This window comes from Rhagoletis pomonella, unplaced genomic scaffold (genome assembly GCF_013731165.1).
Source record: "Rhagoletis pomonella isolate Grant_MI unplaced genomic scaffold, Rhpom_1.0 Rhpom_scaffold_00008, whole genome shotgun sequence".
In the NCBI taxonomy this organism is placed as follows: Eukaryota; Metazoa; Arthropoda; class Insecta; order Diptera; family Tephritidae; genus Rhagoletis; species Rhagoletis pomonella.
The window spans coordinates 30,946,428-30,971,476 of NW_023458562.1; the positions used below are offsets into that span (position 1 = coordinate 30,946,428).

General features: G+C 37.8%; 2 protein-coding genes across 2 annotated transcripts; both read left to right on the plus strand.

Moving 5' to 3' along the window:
* Positions 1-16,572: 16,572 nt before the first annotated feature.
* LOC118745259 lies at positions 16,573-17,094 on the plus strand. The gene is made up of 2 exons (XM_036478785.1): positions 16,573-16,623; positions 16,714-17,094. Exons 1-2 carry the CDS (start codon positions 16,573-16,575, stop codon positions 17,092-17,094), a joined length of 432 nt encoding a protein of 143 aa, XP_036334678.1.
* A 2,443-nt stretch (positions 17,095-19,537) lies between these two features.
* LOC118745161 (general odorant-binding protein 56h-like) lies at positions 19,538-20,340 on the plus strand. Its single transcript, XM_036478684.1, has 2 exons — positions 19,538-19,680; positions 19,884-20,340. The coding sequence occupies exons 1-2, from the start codon at positions 19,618-19,620 to the stop codon at positions 20,235-20,237; spliced, it is 417 nt and encodes a 138-aa protein (XP_036334577.1). The 5' UTR covers positions 19,538-19,617; the 3' UTR covers positions 20,238-20,340.
* Positions 20,341-25,049: the final 4,709 nt, after the last annotated feature.

A 25,049-nucleotide genomic window follows, 5' to 3' on the forward strand; every position in this document is an offset into this window, starting at 1 on the left:
GCATACTAGAAATGAGCAAGCTGTACATGCAATGTACTTTTAGAGAAGTGCGCACTCATGCAAAATGCTGTCATAGACACTTAAATGCTTATGCATTTTTCGTACAACTACAAATAGCTTCGTACATATGTATAAACATAAATATTTATATACATATGCATATAGAAATGGTTATACCCTTATATTACATAGTTAACAAATTTCTCTAGCGCGTAAGTAGTTTTGTGCATTTTTAAATTTGTAGCTTAGTGTGCAAACGATATGGCAGAGGATATAAAATAGCAAATAGCAACAACTGCAAAAATAACAACAACCGTAAAGGTTGTGATATGCCAAAAACGTGTTGTGATTGGCAATTTTTTTTTTTGATAGCTTAACAACATTACATACTTTGCTTACAGCTGGTTGTGAGCTAAATCTACGCATGCGTGAGTGTGTGACTTGCTCTATGTTTGCACACTAGGGTGTTTCAAAAATGCGTGTGAAAAAGTAGAGTCGGAATGTTTATGCTCTCATCCCCTAGGATTTTTCTATTTTGAAATAAAAACATATTTAGAGAAGCGCTCACAGTTTCCCATGTATTTTATATGGGGAACAACTTTTCGTAGCAATGGTATAGAATGCTAGATCTGCTTCTCTTCAGGAGATTCCCAACGATAATAGAAAATTATTTTTTTAACAATTTTTTATAGTAACTATATTTTATAGGTCCGCCAAAATCCTTAGAAAATGCCTGAAAATGCAATGGGGGATAAATAAAAAATATTTATTATTAAAAAATGGTTAAATAAACAATTGGGTACTGTTCTGAAGAGAACCACAGTTTTCTGATCGAAAAATATTAATTCCCAAGAACTCCATACCATTTACACGAAAAGTTATTTTTCCCCTATATAAAAAGACATGGAAACCCTTTAGCGCATTGAGCGACCTCTAAATATTTTTTTTTTTCAAAATAAAAAGGGTATATTTTTCGATATAGAATAATCCTAGTGGAGCATTAAAATTCGGACTTTACTTATTTTGGACCACCCTATTGCACACACATATATGTACCTTTTTTTCATGAAAATTTGCTTGCAGCATTTCGTATGCACTCGCACACAATTCCATCTTATCCATTGCGCAATCAAATGACAGCGACGTTGCATTTGCGAAGCAAATCAAATAGGATACACGTAAGCAACAACAATACTAGCAGCAGGAGCTATCCACTTTCTCAATAACACAGAGGGAATTCATTAAAAAGGATCAACAAACTGATTTTTTGCTTTTGAATTTTTTAGCGTTACAAATTTCAGCTTCAATAATAGTGTAAGTGTCACGTATGTGCATATGTGTATATGTATGCATGTTCGTTAGGCCGGGTCGGTACTCTTATGAAAGACACAAAGTTTGTAATTACTTTCAATATTTTAAAAGGACTACTTTGAGCGCATTTTGAAGTCAACAAAATTTTCGGTTTTGACACATCCTAAAGCAAACAAAATCTAGCGCTATACATTTCTCGGGCATAGTGGAAAAATTCGTGACTTATAAAATTTTTCTTAAGAAGAAATAAGGCCATGTGGCAGAAGCATGTCTACATTTTGCGTAGGTATGAGCAGCCACGTATGGAGAAGACTTCAAATGCTTTCGCGAACGAAGCTGCCAACACTGCGAATGCTCTTTGCAGCCCGGAAGAAGCTGCGCTAATAAAATGTCTCTGGAGGGCGAGAGAAGTCTGGCTGGGTTGAGAGGAGTGTTAAAATTTTCCATCAAAGCGATGATGACCCCTGGTGATTGGGCTAAATTATGGATATATGGATCAATATTGGTTCGCTTTCTCGGCAGATCCTGAATTGGAAGTGCGGATTCATTATTTATAGGAATGATGCTCTCCGACGCTTCTGTTTTTTATGAGTGAAGAATAAATTGACGTGACCCATAGCAAAAGCTTTGCCTAATAGTCAAAGGGGCACTCACAGATTTCTCTACTATATACATATTTCATACTTCGCCCCCACTCAAGGAAAATAGGATTAGAAATTGCATATTGCCAAAAAATTTAGCTATGGGAATATGAAGTTAGAAAATGTGCGAGGCGAGAAGAGCATCTTATCTCATCCTAACATCTTGATGCATGCCATACCACGAGGCATTAGCGCACACAAGGGGTGGGTTTTGGGATTCAAACCCCCCCCTAAAGCTAATAACCTCAAATACAATCTGTATCTTAAAGCTAAGAATCCAGCTCTCAAAGAAATTATAAGAAATATTTATTATAATTTCTGTTGCTTGAAAAAGCGCTTTGCTTTTGCTGTAAATTTTCTTGAGGGAATAAATATACGAGCATTTTTTTTCTTGAGAGCTGCAACCTGATTTAAGAAATTTTGGTAGAAGAAAATTTCTTTTACATTTCTCGTCCATCGTTTTATATGAATTTTTCGTTCTTCTTGAGAGTTCAGTTAATTTTTTCGGTATTTGAAATATTAACAAAAATTTAGCAATCGTGAAAAATCACCATCTCTATCGAAAATCAGAGATCGAAAAAATGAACATTGAAGTGCAAAAATTCATGGAATCAATAAATTTATTTTTACTGACTCTTTTTTAAAATTTTGTATTAGGTACTTTTGAAAGTTGAGCGCATCTTGAGTTTATAGAACTTTTTATTAAGCAAGTAGTTTTTAAGGAAAGAACACAACCGACTTCAATTCTCATATTCAAATTTAGGGGTACCGTTAATTTCTTCATGATCCAATCATCGGAGTTCTAAAACAAATTACGGGACGAACCTTGAGGTACTATCTTTCTAATAAAAAAAGGATTATTGAAAACGGTTCACGTGGTCCGGCGAGATGATAACCTCCCTTTTTTTGAAGTCGGTTAAAAGCGTTTGAGTTCTGTTAATCTGTAAATAAAGTGCAGTTTATGAATTTTAAAACGTTTATTTATTTATTACATACTGTGCATAAAACTTGCATAAATGTTTATTAAAGAGGGTATTATCTGAAGCAAATTTTCAGTATTTTCCGGTGATATATCTTCAGAAATATAAAACCCCCCCTAAAATATATTCCTGGGTGCGCCCCTGCCACGAGGAATTGTTTTCTCGTCAGCCTACTTCCGTAACCTACATCTGTCGGGAAAGCAACGAGGGATACATTTGATGGCTAGCTGCGACACTTGTACTAATCGCACGGCTTGGCAGAGCTCAGATAACAATGATTGCGGTGAGTCTTCTGTTTTCTGGAGCATTGCCTATCTATACGAAGAGTTGTGCTCACCAGATCAGCTATAGGCAGCAGTTCTTCATATTACGAGCTTCCATCGCAAATTTTAGGTAACAACTTGTCCCGAGAGCAAAGTGGTGGATGACGTAGCTAAGGTTACTCAGGACAACAGCTAGAAAATACGTTAAGGTTAAGCGAAGCTATCAAGGCTCTAGGGTCTGTACGGACTAAGTCTATATGCGCTTAAGAACGCTGCAGATTCCCAGCAATCTCCGAGGAATGGCGAAGCAGACGAGTATGCGAAAAAGGGAACTAACGATTAGAAGAAACGGGTCAGTTCACTGCTCGCTGCTCCATTGAACGTGAACTCTTTAACTACAGCTGGTTTAACTTACCTACGATTGACAGCTAGAAGCTAACTTTAAATTTTTTGATTAATTTTATGATAACCAACAGGCTAGCTTAGCAGGCTGGAAAATGCCGACGAGGATAATTTAGGTCAATATGAACTTTGATGTATATTTAGTGCCTAACCTCAAATATTTTGTCTTTGAAATATATGTCCTAAAACCACAAAATTGGGCTCGGTAATATTGAAAATTGTCATGACGCTGAAGTCCTCTCCAGGCATGTCTTAAACTGCATGGCGTGGTGGTTACAAAATTTGTTTACGACCCAGTCTAATACGCATACATACATATGGTCATATGTACGTGCATATGCAGTGATTGGCATTTTTAGCGCATAGAGACCAGCAAGAAACTACCTACATATGTACATATGTACACATGTGTGTTCCAATTGTGAAAAAATTACCTAAAACGCATTCATTTTTTTGAGTTACAAAAACAAATTTGATTTTTTCAGAGAATTTCGCTACACTTTTGTAGCAATTTTCGTACACATTTGCAGAAGTTTTCTTCCCCTATACCCGTATGTTTTCTTAGCCATCAGCAATAGGATCTTTCTAGCAATGTTTAACTACCAATACAAACAAGGTTTATTGCAATCAATGACTGCATTTTTAGTAGGATAACACAGTAGCATAGGCAAAAAAGTAAGGATCTGTACATAAATACAAAACTTTCTGACTACATTTACCCACACTTTGAGCTGCCCACAGGCTCAAACTCAACCAGTTTCAGTTTCAGCGCATTTTTAAATGATCTCAGGCCAGTGGCGTAGCTATACCATCTGAGGCCCGTGGCAATTTGGAGAGGGCCCACCCAGTCGTCATCGTCACGTTCTATTTTCTGCTGGATTTCACAAACGACGTCAATAAAAGGCAAATTATATTCGTATTAATTTAAAAACCGGAAAACTTTAGTTTGAAATTAATTATGCACATAAGCCATAGAATTTTCAATAGACAGAATAGCCAAGTTACGTTATATATAAATGACTTCCGAAAAAAATGTAATGTTAAAGACCATTTAAAACCACATTTATCTTTAAAACAACAAAAGATAGGAAACAAGTATATAAAATGTTCCTTTTGAGGTTTACTACACATCGTTTCAGAAATATATGTATGTATGTGCGACTGTAACGTTAACGAGAAAAATGTTGACCATATCGATGGCTGAGTGGAAGATCGACCTATCTCGGCAGCCAGTTCGAAAACGCTCTATCTCAAAAAACTTTTCAAGAACGCCCTATTTCAGAATTCGTTTCAAAAACGCCCTATCTCAGCTGCCGATTCAAAAACGCCCTATATAAGCATATTTTCAATACATTTTGAAGTGTGATAGGGCGTTTTTGAATCGAATTTTGAGATAGGGTGTTTTTCAATTAAATTCTGAAATAGGGCGTTCTTGAAAAGTTTTTTGAGATAGAGCGTTTTTGAACTGGCTACCGAGATAGGTCGATCTTCCACTCAGCCATCGATATGGTCTTTAGTTGTGTCTCACTTGAATTGATTGGCAGTAATTAAAAAAATTATAACTATTAAGTACTTAGTGTTTGTAAAAATGTTAGGTTATTTCTGGGCTCGTGGCCCCTTGGGCCGGGCCCCCTCGGGTCGGGGGCCCGTGCTATTTTGCCAGCAACGCCGCCCTACAGTTACGCCTCTGTCTCAGGCTCTTATACAGTCTCCTTTAGCTCCATCATTACCCAGCATCAATGTAGACCTACCTCACGCGCAACTATCTTCTCATACACTCAATTGGCTGATTCGTTGCGCAGGCTCGTGTTAGTAAATAGGCGTTGCAAATTGTTTAAGTGCCGCATTTGTTGTATGTATGTATGTACATATGTTTGTATGTACATATGTTTGTATGTACTCAATTGCCTTTTTCGAAATTCGTAATTGCACGCCCTTCTTTTTTTCATACTTTTTGTCCGAAAATTTCAGCAATTTTTGTTTAGCAGCTGCAGATTTACGGCTTTATTCAATTGCTTTCAGGCATGAAAAATATCATTCGGCTATTGTCTCTATATTAATTTCATGCTGCACACAACAAGCGACCTGGGCGAGTCTCCCATAGTTTTGTTTATGTTATCTTAGCCTTAGAGATCTGTAACATTTGTCTCATTCAAGCGATGTAATATTATGAAGACAGCTTAGAATGAGGATAGCAGTTATATCGAACCCACATATCTTTTTTTCGCGCAGTATTTTTAGGTGATCTAAGCACATTTTCAAACTCTAGGATTCGGGAGTTGAATGTACGTACGCGACACCACGAACCGGTTTAAAAAGAATTAGTAGTACTGCATCCAAGTGGTGTCACTATGGGCCCTTTCGCAGTTCTATGTGTGCTCTGTTTCTTTTGTGTTAAGCCCAGGCGCCATTTTAACTTAAATTTCCCGGACGTTGTGTAATCTACCAGCAAGTACCAGTACCAGTATTTCTCTTATTCGTGCTTAACGAGAAGGGAAAGCAATTTCGTCGTCGCTGCTTTGTGTCGAACATCCGACACCTCATAACTTCGCCCAGTTGGACCTGCTTTGAACCGTTTTCAATCGAATAAAACTTGTTTTACGTCTTCTCCTAAGCTGCATACAAAGCACTTATCGCTATCGCCTCACCCAATTTGGAAAATGGTAGTTTCTATAGCCTCCATATCAGCTAAGAAATTGAGTAAGCTGATTACTTACTTCCCCGTGCTTTCGAGATATCAATAGTGCAATACGTAAAGTCTAAGTGTAAGTCTTCTGTCTTTAAGCGATGCACCCATATTTGAACTGTGCAGCTCTTTCTTTTCATGGTACCAAGCTTTGATTTCGTCCCCTTCTTTGTCGGCCAGAGTCTAATTTTTGCACACGCGAGAATATCAAATTGTTGCACGCCAAAATTATCTACGCATTTAGTATCGATCGACCTCATTTTAAAGGAACTGATGGGTACATTCCTATCGTCAGTACCGCATCTTCACCACAAACGCTTCTATTTTTTCTTCACTGAAACACGCTATCTAACAAAGTTCCTTAATTTCAAGTTCCTTCACTAAATGGTCTAACACTGGTACTGGTGCACAAAGTCAGATACCTGGGCATCAGTTTAGATGGGACATTCAGGGGGTAAGAAATGGTGTATACTCGCATAAACTTTCACTTAAATAATGCTTTCGACTGTCCGTATTTTAAGCTGAGTTGTAGGAATTAAAAAAATGCGCTGCTGCTGATTAGGGCTATTCTAGAATTCTAGAAATTCTGCTTAAAGTCTTCTAAATTGGCTTTAGAATTTTACAGGACCCCGACAATTTTAAAACAGATGACTTAGCCAGCAGTGGAACTCTGACAATCGCTACGCTAAATTGTTTCGCTAAAATCCTCTAAATGAAAAGCAGTGGGCCTAAAAGTATACAACATGGAAGAGTAGTACCACATGCAATATTTAGTCAGCCAAATCAGGCAGTATGAGGGGAATGTAACTAGATGCTGTGTGTTGTGCGGGGTGCCTGCTATTATTTTAGAGATTTTTGGCAATCAAAATTAGCGATAGCTAATGTTGGAATCTGGCTGCAGGACTGCCGTGTACCTTCCAACCACAAATATCTCCCATGAAGCAGGTATACTGCTTTATTACATCCTGCAAACTGTTTCTTCAAACCTATTTTATCGAACGAGCAAACAGAAAATGGACTTCAGAACCAACATGTGAAGTACCGCGTAACCACTGACTGGGCTCAGATTGGTCCAGCGCTCTCATTCCCCTAGAAATCCCTCCGCTCAAGACGGTTGTTGGAATCATCACTGGTCATTGCTTAAAGAGATTAGATTGAGGTTTTGGATGTGCGCTGAGTTTGAGGTCGAAAAACGAGCTTCTAAAGGGACTGTGTGGATGAGTATTGTCTGAAAAATGGCACACAAATCGAAAGAGGGGCTTTCTATACGGGTTTGAGTGATGGATTGCCTAAAAGTGGCATTCGAAGAAGTCAAATGTGAAGTGAATAGTGGAATGTATTTGATCATGAAAGGGCAATGGTATGCGGACGTAGAAACAACTAAATGGGTGTTTACCAATGGCCTCAAACAGACTTAGGAAATACTTCTGAACTTCGAAAAACGTGGTTTTGAGTAAGAAGGGGACTATTTCGAGGCAGATATTCTATTATTGTTATCCGTTTAACTTGTAAGGCACCTTTATATTGGATACCGTAGGGCCTTTGTGCATGATTTGATAGAAATTCGCTCACTACTTTTTGAGTAAAGTTTTGACAAAGAAAACGGTGACATTTTAATATGTAACTAGATTAGTTATGATAGATTTTTTCCTTAAAAATTATAGCTGAATGAATAATTGTTTTCTTTCTTCTCGACATGAAATTCAGCCCCAACTTACTTGCATTCCTTTCCAGCTGTAAAGGAGTTAATACGGTAGAAGGTTCGCCTTTGCTGTTTTCTTAAATTGTCCTGTTTCTCCAAATGAGCCTCCAACTTCCTTTAAATAATATTTAACGGAAGCAGCTAATTTAATTAGAACGCCAATCAATACACCAAGTGGTCAATGACGCTGCAAAAGATACGCACCGCACCGCACCGCACCGCACCACATTCACACATAGGCAAGTATGCGTACCACCCACACAATCATTACCAGAACACAATTACCAGCGTATTAAGCAGCAATTTCGGCAATATACGAGTACAGCAACAATCCTAACTATCTCAGGCTCAGTGTCCACCTCACAAATCTACACAATGACCCCAACCTCAATTACAAACTAAGGACGCTAACATGAAAGCCGCTTACGAGCGCTTACAAATGATGACTTACGCTTGACTTGGTCGGCTCTCAATGCCAATAGCAAGGAATGGTCGCCAACAATTTGATTGAGTGCACGCCACCAATACAAAGCACAAATGTGAGCGTAACACATAATCAGTTGAATAAGGAGATCCGGCTGACAACACATGTGTATGTCCCTTAATAACATACATACATCTGTGCATGAACTTTAATCAGTCATCTCATGAGTACCTTAGCTTCTCCACACACCCACAGACAAATATTCACTCCAACACACACACACGTCTTCAGAGGGTAAGTGATCCGGTTATTCACCTTTGTCCATGCTAATTAATTACGGTGGTCATATGTGCGTTATTGCTAGCGTGGCACACAATTACCAATATATTGAAAACTGAATTGATTGACCTTTAGTGTTTGTGTATTGTTAATGTAAATCCTTTCTGGGGCATAATTTTCTCAAGGAGTACCCATATCTGTTGGTGGGTGGTCGGAGTGAGTCTCTAGCGGTTTCGCCTCTTTTGACACTCGCAAAGGTGTTACCACTGCTGCCGGAAATGCATACAGCCAGGAGTTTGTGAGGGCAATCAGCATCCCACTTTTTCGCCGTTGGAATGAAGTCACGTATGGAAGCAAATGTTTTCGGCAAAGCAGATTTTCTGCGTCGCGCCTTCTCTGGGCTCACTCGGAGTTTCTAACGCACCGATGGCAGTGGAGTCGTCACAACCCATTGTCCTGCTTTCAGTGATATTCTGCACCACGAAAACAGAGTCGTTGGCAAAGGATTCAAACGTTATATGCTCCCGGTGCTTACGCTATAGGGTCCTTCCAAATATATGTAATTCTGTAAAGTAAGAATATCTGTTCTGACTAAGAACCCATGCGGTACGACTTTATATGGCTCCGTAAACGTTTGGAGAATGGCAAGGTGGAATCAGCTCAGAATTCCCTTCTCAGCTGCGCTGATTTTAAAAGACATGAGCTTAAACCCCTAGACTAAAATATCATTGGCGCCTTCGAAAAAATCCTTGGAGTTTATATAATTTGCCGGTGGAACTTCATTTGATCATACAGCAAAGTTACTTTTTAACAAAAAATCTCACTATTACAGTGGAGGATGAAAGCTGTGTGTAACTAAGTGTGCTCCTCGCCGCAATTCTGCATGTCTTCGGATGCATGAGTGCGCTACTAGAGCCTCAAGGCTGCTTGTTTGCAGGGGCGTTTCATTCGGGTGTCCTCAATATAAATCCGTTTTCTCGCTTGCAGCGGAGTGTGAATTTCACGTATCTCGCGACAGCTTCCCACTTGTCTGCACTGGAGATCATTACCCCAATTATGTTGTTAAGGGTTATGTATCCGCATCTTTCTTATGTATGTATGGTGAACGCTATCCTCGATTTTCCACAGTAGTGGCAGAACAGTGAGTCTACCCTGCCCATTCTATGAAGATATTCTAGGAAGTAACCATGACCGGTGAGGAATTGCATCAGGTATAAGTCGACTTCCCCGTGCGGTGTTTTCAACCATGTTTCAAGGTCGACTATCAGGATGTGCGTCCATCCGCCTTTTGTGCTCGCGTTCCAGTTTGTTGCCACTGCTTGATTGGTTGCTCGCGTGCCCTTGCCGCGGCAGCTGCTCGGCCTATCTCAGCACTGAGATTGTAAATCTCTTTTCACTCGTAAGAAAGTAGCTCAATTGGCATGACGCCAGAAATAACTAGAACCGCGTCCGCGGACACTGTACGGTATACAGAACCAATGCATAGTGCCTCTCTGCGTTGGACCGAAGACATTTGAATCCGGTATTTTTTTTACTTTCAATGCGTCTGCCCGTATTTCTGCCACGTACAGGAGCGCCGACTGGACTGCTGTCATCAAAAGTCTCCTACGGCATGACTTCGGGCCGCACACGTTCTTCATCTGCCTGCTTAGAGCCACCATGCTCTGCGCAACTTTTTCACATACTCCATGAATGTGTTCCCAGAATGTGAGTTTGCTATCAAGCTTCACCGCTAGGTATTTGGTAGACCTAGAAGTTGTCATATGAACCTATGTATTGCCCTTATATTTTTAAAAGATGGCGCTGCAGTCGAAATACTTATAAATATCGTATTTATAGCCCGGCTAATATTTGCAACATTCTCGAATTTTATAATAATTGTGCCTTTGTAGATACTCTTTAGTATCAGACATCAATTTTTTTTTGCATCTTCGCTTGCAAATCTTTGTTATTAATTCCATACGGTTTTTCTAGATCTTTCACTTCTCACTTTTGTAAAACCTGGAGTTTCCCAGAAACTAGGTCGAAATTCAAATAATGTTGCACAGAACAGAAGACTACCAGTTGCGTAAGAACAAGAATACGCATATTAAACAAAAGCGAATTTTTCTATACATTTTTTAATGTGCATTCCCACTGGTGAATCAAGAAACTGAAAATGACAAACGGAAAGAAATTTCTGGCTAACAAAAGGCTAGTAGCAAATAGCTTGGCAGTGGCAATCAACGTGCGCCCATTTCGCATACCGCAAAGATGTTGTGCAAGAAACCGCAGAGCAATGCAATCGGCAGCCATGAGTTGAGAAACAATCAGCCGCAAAAAGACAGCAAGAAGAATTGTAAATTTGTAGAAAACTATTATTTCTTAAGGCGCATTTGCCTGCCTGTTTGCCTGCCATTTACATTGTTTTGTTCCATTGACTGTTTACAATTTACAGTATCTGTCATTAGCAGGAACACTAGAGAAGGCATGAAAAGGCTAAAGGACATAATTCGACCTCACCGGCCACAACCTTTTCCATTCAATCACATGAATTGTTTCGTTCTTTTTTTATAGAAAAGGAATAGCTCTGCTACTTTCCCACTACTGTAAAGCATTTTGCTTTCACATCAACTGTATTTGCAGCATAGCTGCGCGGCAGGATGCGAAAGTAATATTAACAAGTAAGAAAGTCTAAGTTCGGGCGGAGCCGAACATTAAATACCCGGCGCAAGTGTTAAATATATGTTTTTTCACCCTTCCGAAACCTTCCGCTAGATGGTAAGCCGAGGTGTATCAATTTTGAGTAAATTAGCGTCCTTCAATTTCGAAATATTGAAGTTTCAAGCATTTCTTAAATTTACCGTTATATGAGAATCGGCCGTTATTTTAGTCCGATTTCAATAATTTTCAACGTTTTGCTTACACGTGGCAAGTACAATAACCATACCGAGTTTGGTACAAATTGGTAGAACGGTTACCGATATACTTATATGAGATCATAAGTGGGCGGTGCCACGCCCATTTTCCAAAATTTTACCATGAACCTATTTCTTGGTAAAGAATTGTTGCAAGCATCAATTTTGAATAAATTAGCTTCAATATTTAATGATTTATCGAAGATTTTGTATTTCTCTAAATAACCGTTATATGGGATGTGGGCGTGGTTATTGTCCGATTTTAAAAAGTTTCGGCGGTTTTTTACGCTATACCAAGGCCAACAACTGTGCCAAGTTTGGAAGAAATTGGTGCAGCGGTTACCAAGGTATACACATGTAACCATAAGTGGGCGTGGCTACGCCCATTTTCCAAAAAATTTATAATATTCTTATTTTTCGTCTAAAACTTATTATAAATATCAATTTTGAGTGAATAATCTCCAGTAGTTACTAAAATATCGCAGTTTTCGTATTTCTGAAAATTACCGTTATATGGGAAGTAGGCGTGGTTATTGAGCGATTTTAAAAATTTTCGCCCATTTGGTATGTTATGCAAAGGCCAACAACTGTGCCAAGTTTGGAAGAAATTGGTGCAGCGGTTACCAAGATATACACATGTAACCATAAGTGGGCGTGGCTACGCCCATTTTCCAAAAATGTATAATATTCTTATTTTTCGTCTAAAAATTATTGTAAATATCAATTTTGAGTGAATTATCTTCAGTAGTTACTAAAATATCGCAGTTTTCGTATTTCTGGAAATTACCGTTATATGGGAAGTGGGCGTGGTTAAAGTCCGATTTCGCCCATTTTCAATACCAACCTACCTTGGATTAAGGGAAACCTACATACCAAATTTCGTTGAGATATCTCAATTTTTGCTCGAGTTATCGTGTACACGGACAGACGGACAGACGGACAGACGGACAGACGGACAGACGGACGGACGGACGGACAGACAGACATGGCTTAATCGATTTCTTTTTTCATCCTGATCATTTATGTATACATTTGTCTATATCTATCTCGATTCGTTTTGGCTGTTACAAACAACCGTTATGTGAACAAAATTAATATACCCTTGTGCACAAGTGCGCTCGGGTATAAAAAAGAAAATGTGAGTAACGTATTGTGCAGAGTGTAGTCGAATTGATTTGGCTGTAAGGAACCAGGTGTGAAGGGTAGGAAGCAGGATCACACTCGCAGCGCATCTGTTAATGAATTGTGCTGCCTGCCATCTGACAAATAATGAGACAACTAAGGCGCTCATTAAAGCAACAGTGCTGCTGAGTATGGCTCTCTGCTAATGACTAATATGACAATACTTCCAAGCAGCTTCTTGCCGTGAAATTCAATAAATTGCTCGTCCGTGAAATTTGGGCTGTGGGTTATACAACTAGTATGTACAGCATGTAATTCATTGTCAGTTGCATTCATTGTTTTGACCTGATTTACATGTCTATGAATGCTGTGCTAATCAACTCTCCTACACCTGCTGCCCCTTCTGCTGCAGACACAGGTAGGTCACAGCAATTATTTTTGCCTACTCTTTCCTTGCCAGCAAAAGTTCATTGTTAATTGACAACACTACATCCTAGGCGGCTAAGGTAGTGGAAAGCACAGCAAGTGTGCGCTTAAACCAAGGCTCCTCTGTACATAAGCAAATTTTTCTGATGATGTGGCAAGTGGTGGCAAACACAAAAGGCTAACGCTAATGAGGCAATGTTGTGCTATGGTGAAAGTTAAAGCAGCGAGGACAGACAGATAACAAAATATTGTTCGTGGCAGAATTGTGTCACAGCATTTTGACGTTGAGGCTGCGGTGGGTGGTTGGGTGAGTGGATTGCTTTGGTTGTGAATCTTGGTTTGGTGGCAAATACGAGATGATGAAGTTATCTGTGCATGTCTGATATCAAACAATGTGTAGGCATGCGCACATAAATATTTTATATAAGACTGTACTTATTTACTTTCTTACAGCCATTTTCTTGTAATTACTTATTTCAATAATTAATTTCATTTAATTAGTTGCACAACTCATTAGCATCTGTTGAGTTGTCAGGTTGACAGCTTGGGATTTGTTTATTTACTGATTTTGTTTTGTTGAATATTTAAATTAATTGGCTTAATAGACGATGAAAAGATCAAGTAGCGGCCGTTAACTTTTAGACTTTGATGTGAATAGGATTATATACATGATGCATAAGCACTTACATATGTACATATATAGAGATGGTATTGAAAAATTATTAAATAAAAAATTACTAATATCACTATTTTCACCTTTTTACAGAAAATTTCTATGTATCAGTAGTTATCGATAACATTATTAATATTTGTTATCGGTGAGGTCCAGTCGAACGGGTTTTCCCAAAATTTTTATATAAGTGTATGTTTATCAAAAACAATCACAAGGTTTATCGACAATCATCACAATAGTTTGTGAAATAAATGTAGGTAAAAGCCATTCGATCTCATTTTCCCATCCTTTTTTTTAACTAATTGAAGCATATTCGCACTCTTAATCTTGTTCGCCATCAATAAGTTTTAATGTATCTTTCATTATTATTTGGCTATGTTTTCTAGTAATTATTCAACTGCGTTCCCAAAGCCATTACTTTTACTACCTTTCTCTCTAAACCAAAGATAGTTTTTCCCCAATTACAGCACAGCTGCTAAAGTTAAGAAATTAATAACTCTAAAACTCTAACACCAAACAAACATTAATGCACTCCCGCTGATATCAGTCCCTCGTCGCTCCCATGCTGTTAAATTTGCTGACGCCCATTTTTTCAAATAAAAATTTCGATTTACGAAAAATGCTGGCATTTTTCCTGCTATGGAACGCAGTCTTTGTAGCGCAAACCACAACATTGTGGCTGTTGCGTCCGTCGTCATGTGATCGATAGCAAACGATTGTTCGGTGTTGGTGTTGCTATTGGTGTGAACTCCAGCTGCGTTTTTGAGCCAACAAATCGCAGTCAGAAGGCAGCTAACGGCTGCAGTCTCGTCAGCACCTCAGGTAGGCGTCGCATGGCCGCCAAACAAAAATGCGAAATATCGAATGCAATGCAATGCACGCACACATGCATATACATACATACATACATGCACTCTCGGAACAATTGATTTGTGGTTGTGCATCCATTTAAGCCAGCTGAGTATGCGCCCACATCCTTTTTCAAAAATTGTTCCTTTTTGTATTTGCTGGTTTTGTTTTCTTTTAATATGATTTCCTATTTTCTATCAACTTTTCCCTTTTCGTTGCCATTGCACATTATCTACAGCGCAGCTCAACTGCTCGCTCCCTCACTGACCTCTGACAATTAAAATTGACGTGTGCCTTTGTCGCATTGTGGTTTAAAGCGAGTTTTTTTTGTTAGTTTGCTCTCGCCTTTTCAAATATCCACACATGTGTGCACACAAATTTTTAGCAACAACAATGCGAAGTTTTATTCTTATTATTTGTTGGTCATTTACTGAGAAATTAGAAATAACATTTCCCTTTGAATTGTGTTTAAGCCTCTTTGATATGCAGAAAATTGTTATTTTTAAAATATTTGAAATTTGTTTTACCTGCTCATATTTCAATGGAATTATTCATTTCGAGTTGAATTGTTGTCAAAATAAACAAAGAAATGGCCGTTCCAATTGTTTTTTCAATTGCTTTGGCAGTTCGTTGGTGACATGAGCAATGCGCCTAGGGTGAGTTGGCAAAAATTTGAAATTTTGTGAAAAACTGTACTGGCAATGCTAAATCGATTACTGGATTAAATGTGACTATTTTTGGAGCGGGTATTTGTGGAATTATCTGCTAAAGCGCTTTTCACACCGTTTTATTTATTCTAACAAATATTCGTAATGGAATGTTCAACTCTTCGGTGACTCAGCAAACTGTTTTGCCTAAAAATCGCATCGAGTTTTAGCAGATCAATTTTTTTTTCTGTTATTTTCTAATAGGAAAAGCGAAAAATACTCCGAGCCACCCCCTAATGGTGTAGTTTTGACGATGGACTTTGACCATTCTATAAAGTTGAACGTAGTGACAGAGAGTTGATAGAGAAGCAAAGGATGAGTCATAGGTATAGTAAATATATATATGTAAAATGAGAAGATAAGTGAGGCGAGACGTATTTGTCGCAATAAGAAGACAGAGACCGAAAGGCGTGAGAGCGAAGACCATGAAATGCTGGCCGACAGGAAAAAGGCACGAAAATTTTCGCAGAGAGTTAGGCGATTTACGAAAGTTTTAAGACCAGGGCGAACTCTTGTAAGAACAACAATGGCGATCTAGCAACCCATATCCAGAACGTATTTACATTTTAGAGGGAATAATTTTCCACACTAGCGAATGGAAGCAGCACTTAAAGTTGTTGAAAAGACGATGATGACGGAGTCGATGTTCCACCGCTTGACTTGTATGACGAGGTAATGAAAGAAAAATATTTCCTATTGAATGGTAGCAGCACTGAAAGCTGAGGAGAAGATGAACCCGAGCCTCCAGTCGATGATGATAGACTCCTTATTCCGTCTACATACCTATGCTTGTTTTACTGCAGTATTTAGGCATTTCTTAGTACTAAGAAAGTTTATGGTACTTTAAATGTAAAAGTATTTAAATACATACATACGTATATCCGTCACTGTAATCTGAAAGAGGGTTATACAGCTACCTTCGACATAGCGGCATAATTATTATACCGCTACTATTTTTTGGTTTCAAAATATGAAAATAACTTTTTTACCGTCGCTCTTCACAATTAAAATATATAATTTTTAATTCCCATTATCTACAAATACACCACTTTTTTGGTCAATTACAAAGTGCCATTACCAAAATGGTTTCATCACGACCCGGATATGCGGCACAGGCATTAGAAAAACGTATCAAATTTGTATATAAAAAGCACCGCAGAATATGAAAGCTGATAGTTTGCTTTCGCGGTCGCTGTAATTTAGCCGCAATATGAAAACCATATTTATTTGCTTGTTATCCACGCTCTTAGCGGCAGCGCAGGTACGTCAAAAATTTTAACGAAATATATTTTTAAGATTTAAATTTAAATTATTATTTCATTAAAAACCATATCTGTATACTCTCCTGCAGGCGGAGTTGCCCGCTATCGATCCTGCATTGAAGGAAGTTCTTGACGTGTGCAGCAAAGATATTAATATCTCCGTTAAGGAATTAAATCAATATGCGCCTAAAAGCTTCGATCCGACGACGTTGCCACAAAGCATCAAGTGTTTTCTGAAATGTATACCTGAAAAGTTTGGCTTCTATGATAATGACACGCTTGATGAAGCATTGGCAACGAAACATCTTGAAGACCGTATTCGCAAGACTAAGCAGCCTGATATGGAGTCTATTAGAAGAGCCGTACAACAATGTAGCCAAATAAGAGATGATGGTGGTGTCTGTGATAAAGGTGGACGAATTTCCGTGTGTATTGGTAAAATTGAAATCGATGCAGTGAATTCAGCATGATTTAAATCATATACCTAGATACCTAGTTGTATAACATATTCAATAATATGCAAAAATATTAAAAAAAAAAATTGAATAAAGGCAAAAATTTTAGAAAGTTCATCGTTTTAACGAAGGTCAAAGAAAGTAGGTCCCATTAAAACACTCATATGAGAGAGAGGTTCAAGTTAGGGAGTTCTTCTTTCAGGAGAAATATTTATTTAGCACAGTAGTTTTAGAACTTTTGATAGTGGTTTGCTGTCTTGTTTTAAATAAGAAATTAGCCACAATTACACTACAGCAAATGCAAAGGATAGGGCCTACTGTGAATCCGTGGGACCGCACGCACTACGCCCACGGAAGCGATGAATATGATGGTAAATATATTGTCGATAGAAATTATGGGTAAGCAAAATATAGGGGGCGCGGCCATCAGACTACGAAAATTATCTACCTGCAAAGCAAATCACTATAGTCATACCTCGATTCTGCAAAGGTTTATAAAGTAAAAATCCCTTGCAGAGAGCAACGAACCCCGCGATACGCAGATTTTATTCAGTTTCGAAAATCGAAAATAAAGTCGGAATGGAATGCTTTGCTTCTGTATATAATTCTGAGAAGGCGGAAGGGAGAGCTACCTTGTTTTTACCGATAATGTCGATGTCGTAGACGCCTCAGCCGCTCAGTTCTCCGATGTTATCTTCTCCAACTCCAGATTAAAGAAATCACACGAAAGGGAGTCCTTGTCTGAAACCTCGTTTGGCATCAAACGGCTCGGAGAAGTCCTTCCCAATCGATCCCAGTCGATCCTGCTCTAGCGGGTTTTTTTTCCCAAGATTTGGCGTATTGCGAATCCGTGGTCTATGGTGGTCCAGAATTTCTCCTGTTGGCCAGCATTTCAAGATCTTCGCACTCACCTATTTCGGCCTCTCTCCCGTTGTGCCCGGTCGGAGCGTGGTGCTGTAGGCGGCATATTTTTTCTATGCAGCTTCTTTACAACTCCTCATCGTACCAGTTGTTCTTATGGGCTCGCTTAAATCCGACTACTTCTTCGGAGGCGGGATATGTGGATCCACTGCTCGCATATGTCGGTTTGTTGAAAAGTGCTCTCCGAGAGTAGGTGAGCGTCGAATAGTGAATGCATTGGCCATCTGTTTTGACTGCAGCTTTTCAACGCTGAGATTTCCGGAGTTTATGTACGTCTAAAACACTGGAAGCGTGTCTTCCGTCTATCACAACATGATCGATTTGGTTTCTCGTTTTTCGATTTGGAGACAGCCACGTAGTTTGATGGCTTATTTTATGCTTGAACCGAGTACTGCTACCATGTTTCGAGCCCCGGCGATGCTGATCAGCCCCAATCCATTATCGGACGTTTCGCAGTCAAGGCTGAATTTTACGACGGTGGTTCCAAAGATCCCTTCCTTTCCAACCCTGGCATTGAAGGCGCCAACCACGATTTCGATATCATGGCGGGCAGCGCTGCTTCGTGAGCTTCAAGCGCTCACTTGAAGCTGTTGTTTTACGTGGCGGGTGCCAAACCCAGCACACAACCCATTGCTGAGCGGGGATAGTTTCGTAACTGAATACTCGTTTATATAGCGAGCCGTTTTGTCCAAGACAGACGCCCGATTGCAGCCGCACCTACCGGTAAATAGAGGCTGGAGACTTCAGTGAGCCCTTAAACCGAAAGAGTCGGAGTGGCCCCACCGAAGCTCCTTCGCTTTATGCTGTGACCCAAGGCACCAATCGAATTGGTTACCGCATCTCGCTTATGGGTTGCTATATGTTCTATACCCATTGCACTCCAATAATTACATTATCTATACCATTACCATTGACGTTACAATTCTATTAACATTATGATTAGCACTTTTACTATCTGCGTTATCATCGCTGTATTTCGATTAGTTATCATTACCAATAGTTTTGGTATTAATATAACGATAAAATAAATTTGTTGGTCAATTGGTATAAATCGTATATTTCTTTGCAAGTGATCGCATAGTCATCCCGAATTAGTCACAAAAAAATCGCCATTCTTCTTCCATTTCATTTTTCGTCAACTACACGCATTGTAATTATTAAAAGTTATTTCATAATTTGTGAATTAAATCTATTAAATTATTGAAAATTATTTCCTGAACTAATAACAAAAGCAAACTTTGTCGTATTGTATAGCTTGATGTTTGATTAACCGACAAACACAACGTGTCATAATTGGCAAATTACTGAACAATTATTTTGGCCAAATTAAACTCAAATTTAAGTAATGTCAAAAAAAGTTTGTAAACCGAGCGATATTTAGAGTAATACATATATACAAATTTGCAAAATGATTACAAAAAATGTCCTGTGACGCATCGAAAAAAGTCATAGAACAAACTGAGTTAAACAGACTACGAAATGCGGCACGAAATAAAAGTCAGCGAAAGCAAAATTTCTGTTTTATAAACGCTGTTCGCTTGCACAAATAATTTAGTAACATTCTCGATTCCATTGTATAAACAAGTCAATTCGCATACTTTGTTGTTATATGCAAAAATGAGAGCTTTATATGTGCTGATTGGACTGACTATGCTAGTTGCCTCAGTCACGTTTGTAATGGTAAGTTGGTTAAACTTCTATAAAATAAACTTTGGTGTTTGAACTTGGGTGATAACAAACCATACCTAGAGAAGTGCATATGAGGCCATGGGTGCTAGACGAGCCTATCTACAAACAATTTTTTTTTAATGTCAGCTAGGCCAGTCTAGCTCTCAAGGCCTCATCTATTTCTTTACTAAATAATTATATTTATTCCCCGGTAGTGTCAATCCAGCGACGAAACGGATAAATGGAATAGAATAGCCTGCCTGTCTGAGTCCAATACCACGGAAGATGAAGTAAAGAAATTCTTTGAGAACGGCATGAAGGCTAGCGAAGCTACGAATAGTATAAAATGTCACGTGAAATGTTTGTTGGAGAAGCAGGGCATCCTCAATAAGAGCGTTTACAATGCTGATGTTGCTATAAAGCAACTCATGAAAATTCCAGCAATGAAGGGGCATGAAACCGAAGTAAAACAGGCCGTGAATAGTTGCAAGAATGAGAAAGGCGCCAATTATTGTGATACAGCTTTCAAAATTTGTATGTGCATTAAGGAGTTCAAAGCCCAGATGTGAGCTGAAGCCTATCGCTGATTTTTAGGCAGTTTTGATACCTGCAAATACATTCCCGTCTCAAAATTGTTGGTGTCGTGATAATTTGAAAAAGTAATTAGGAAATGTGGTGATATTTAAGCTTTTATAAAAAACTTTAATAAAAGTCGTCTTTAAAAAAAAAGGATACCGATTTTTTATAGTTTTCGAAAACTAAAAACGCATTTTAAAAAACATCAAATCGCTAACCTGGAATGAGGTCGCATGGGGTCCCGAGTGACCCCAATAAAAGAATTGAGAAAAAGAGTTTTACAATTAAAAAAAAAGAAGTGTGTATTATCAAAAATATTAAAGTACTCTGTTATCATAACCTTAAAAAAAAAAAACAAAAAAAAAATCAAAAAAGGAAATAAAAACTTCCCTCCTCTAAAAAATATTACTTTAGTGTTCGCATGGGGTCAGCACTTAAGAGAGTAGCGGTATGTGTGTTGCCAATGTTTTGTCAGTGACTAATTTACGTACCCCGCGGTGAGCCAGGAAGCTAGAAATAGCGCGAGTAGGGATGCAAACGATGCATCGATGTTTCTGAAACATCGATAACATCGGCCAAAAAACCGATGTTTACCATCGATATTTGAAAATTACTCAACATCGTAAAATTGGCGATATATCGATGTCAATTTTAACGATGTTTTAAACATCGACTTTAGTTTCGGTTCAAAATTGCCATTGCGTTCACATCTTTATGTTATATTCTTTGGGCTCTGTCACACGGTCACTATTTATTGACGTGATCCAAGTATCGCGATATTTATTGACGGTGTAGTATGCAGTATTGATGGATCGTGATCCATATCGCAAAATTTCTAAAAACTTTGAAATTTGGATCGCGGATCGCAAAACCGTCAATAAATATTGAACGTGTAGCACTTTCAAAACGCGATCCATACATTTCTTTAGTACATCTTTTACTCTCATAATGTAAACATCGGCTCTGCCTTCACTCTCGGGGCTTAAAATCTTTCAAAACAAATTGAACAAATCTTAAAATAATTGTCATAAATAATAAATGCATTATCTGTAAATTATACGTACAAAATAAAAATATTTTCTTGCGTCATAATAAGCGTTCAGCAAAAAAAAATATGGAAATACTGACGCGCTAAATATTGAACATGTAGCATTCGTGCGCGATCCATCAATCCATCAATATGGATCACGATCCAAATATCGTGATAATTACTGACCGTGGGACAGAGCCCTTTGGGTAAGCGTAATACGGGTGATGGCAGCCCTGCACTTAATAAAAGCAATTGGCAACGTTGAACATAGGCGATTTCCATGACGTAGTTACAGTATTTCAACACGACTTAAGGTGAGTGTAAGTATTATCTGCTCGTAAACAGCAAATCTATTATGACATTGGAAGGAAATCTGATTAAATTCAAGAAACCACCCATTGAAATGTTAACAGTGTAGCAGTTTAGATGGACACTAGGTTTTTCTTACAATTTTAACAAGCATTAAGTCAGTTCCAGGTATTTCAGGATTTGCAGGTTTTACAGGTAAAGCGGTTTTCGCCATTAATAAACCTTATGGAAGGTGGCGTACGTTAACAGCTTCCTGTAAAAACCTGCAAATCATGAAGTACCTGTAACATACTTATTAAAAAAGAGAAACATCGGAAAATATCGATGTATCGATAGTTTTGGGGCGATTTTTTTCGGCATCGATGTTAGTGTTTACGATACATCGAAATATCGATGTATCGATGTTGGCTCTGAAAATTTGCATCCCTAAGCGCGAGCACGCTCCAAGCACTCCAAGACATTTTTTCTGCCTCATGCGCCTAATTAAAGGTTAATATTTAAATAGTTAAATATTAGAACCAGAGTGGACCTTTCCATCGATAAAATCTACCTCACAATTCTTATTAATGAAATCACAGCAACATTTGTTGCAATGTCTCTTGCTAGATCTACTAAATATTTAGGCGTGTAATACTTAGAAGTGCATTTAGTGCAAAGAGCCAGCAACTGGAGCCTTCGAAAAAAAATAGTATATGCCAGTTGGAAAGTAAACTGGAAAATATCTCTGAAAGAACAATAAATAGCACAGATACTTATTATATGCAATTCTACCGCAAGCGATTTTTTTACGTTTTTTTTTATACCCGAGCGCACTTGTGCACAAGGGTATATTAATTTTGTTCACATAACGGTTGTTTGTAACAGCCAAAACGAATCGAGATAGATATAGACAAATGTATACATATATGCTCAGAATGAATAGAGAAGTCGATTAAGCCATGTCTGTCTGTCCGTCCGTCCGTGTACACGATAACTCGAGCAAAAATATAGATATCTCAACGAAATCTGGTATGTAGGTTTCCATTTACCCAAGGTAGGTTGGTATTGAAAATGGGCGAAATCGGACTGTAACTACGCCCACTTCCCATATAACGGTAATTTCCAGAAATACGAAAACTGCGATATTTTAGTAACTACTGAAGATGATTCACTCAAAATTGATATTTGTAATAATTTTCAGACGAAAAATAAGAATATTATAAATTTTTGCAAAATGGGCATAGCCACGCCCACTTATGGTTACATGTGTGCCGCTGCACCAATTTCTTCCAAACTGGGCACAGTTGTTGGCCTTGGTACATCATACTAAATGGCCGAAAATTTAAAAAATCGGACAATAACCACGCCCACATCCCATATAACGGTAATTTTCGGAAATACGAAAACTGCGATATCTTAGTAACTACTGAAGATTATTCACTCAAAATTGACATTTACAACAATTTTTAGACGAAAAATAAGAATATTATTAATTTTTGGAAAATGGGCGTAGCCACGCCCACTTATGGTTACGTGTGTATATCTTGGTAACCGCTGCACCAATTTCTTCCAAACTTGGCACAGTTGTTGGCCTTGGTACAGCATACTAAATGGCCGAAGATTTAAAACATCGGATAATAACCACGCCCACATCCCATATAACGGTAGTTTAGAGAAATACAAAATCTTCGATAAATCAGTAAATATTAAAGCAAATTTATTCAAAATTGATGCTTGCAACAATTCCTTACCAAGAAATACGTTTATGGTAAAATTTTGGGAAATGGGCGTGGCTCCGCCCATTTATGATCACATATATGTATATCGGTAACCGTTCTACCAATTTGTGCCAAACTCGGTATTTTTATTGTGCTTGCCACATAAAAGCCAATTGTTAAAAATTTTTGAAATCGGGCTAAAATTACGGCCGCTTTTCATATAACGGTAAATTTCAGAAATGCTTGAAACTGCAATATTTCGAAATTTAAGGACGCTAATTTACTCAAAATTGATACACCCCGGCTTACTTTCATACCACGCACACGTGGTGTTGAATCAAACTGAACATTTGAATGCACATTTACATGTCTGGCTGTAGCTGAGTGCACGAAGATGCTTGCCACAATTTGCTAATTTCCAGAGGTTCAGGGTTCAAATCCCATTACACGCAGCATGGAATTTAAATATTTTTTTTTACTTAATTATGAAAAAGCATCCGTAAGCAATAGTTGACGATTAATATAAGTATGTACCTAAATACGTGAAAATGACATGCACAGAGTTTTACGATTATATTAAGCAAAAGCCAGAAGTTTTGAAACAAGTTCACAGCAACGAAACAAATGACTGAAATGTTACCTTGTATTTAATTTTTTTTCTTTCGTGAAACCTAGATTACTTATAAGTACCGTGCCGTACAAAATTATTGGCTCGGAGACTCTTTCATCTGATCACAATTTCTAATCAGGTAATTTAGAAAAATTTTGAAAATGTAGCTTTTGAGCCAATTAATAAAAAGCAAGTCTGGCAAATTCAGAAAATTTCGTTGATTTTTTGCAATTATTTATTTTTTGTTGATAGTGTCTTCCACATACAAAAAAACGTCAAACATAGTTTGTATGGAAGAAACTCTCAGTAAAAACAATACCAAAAATCAACTAAATTTTTATGGGTTGCAAAACTTCATTTTCAAAATTTTTATAAAAAAGTCTGAATAGAAAGTTGCGAATTTGTATGCAAATTTATTGCATTTTTTCGAGTTTTGCACAAAGTTTAGAAATTTTATTTTTATGTTTTCTGATGTATTTAGTATAAACTGTATTTTTATAAGGAACAAAAAAGGTACATGCATTGTGAAAAATTCTCGGTGCTTTAGTTGTGATAAATTGTTTTGTTTTGCTGGTGTACGTTGTAATGATCTCATGATCTCATGTTTTTATTTTTGTTTGTCAAAATAAAATTTTACTACATCAGGGAGTGAGAGTGAGAGTGTGCCGATTTGGCAACAGAGATATCTGGCAGCCCTACAGTTGGGGCTCGATATGATATACATGTACAATACAGGGACAATTTTAAAGCATCGAATCCGAACATACAATTTTGTTTTTAGAATAAAAGACATAACATCTTTCAATACAGTTTTATTTAGAACGAAACAAAGAGAAAAAAGCTTGAAAAGGTTATCGCAAAAATGTATACACACAATATGTATGTAATACGGTGGCGAGAAAGTAGAACATTTATGAAAATTTGACGAATTTTAACAAATGAGCATCAAAATTTTAAACATTTTATTTGTCAATTTTGTTGTGGCGTATTAATGTTTATTTCAATAGCTTCTACCGCTTAGAATTTGCTGTTTCTTCCACTATTCCTAACATACAAATCGTGGTATAAAGCTCAATAACGCTATTGAAATAAACATTTTAATCAGATTTTCTAGAATCGTTTTTAGTATGCAGTTTTGTAGATCAATAAATTTTAGTAT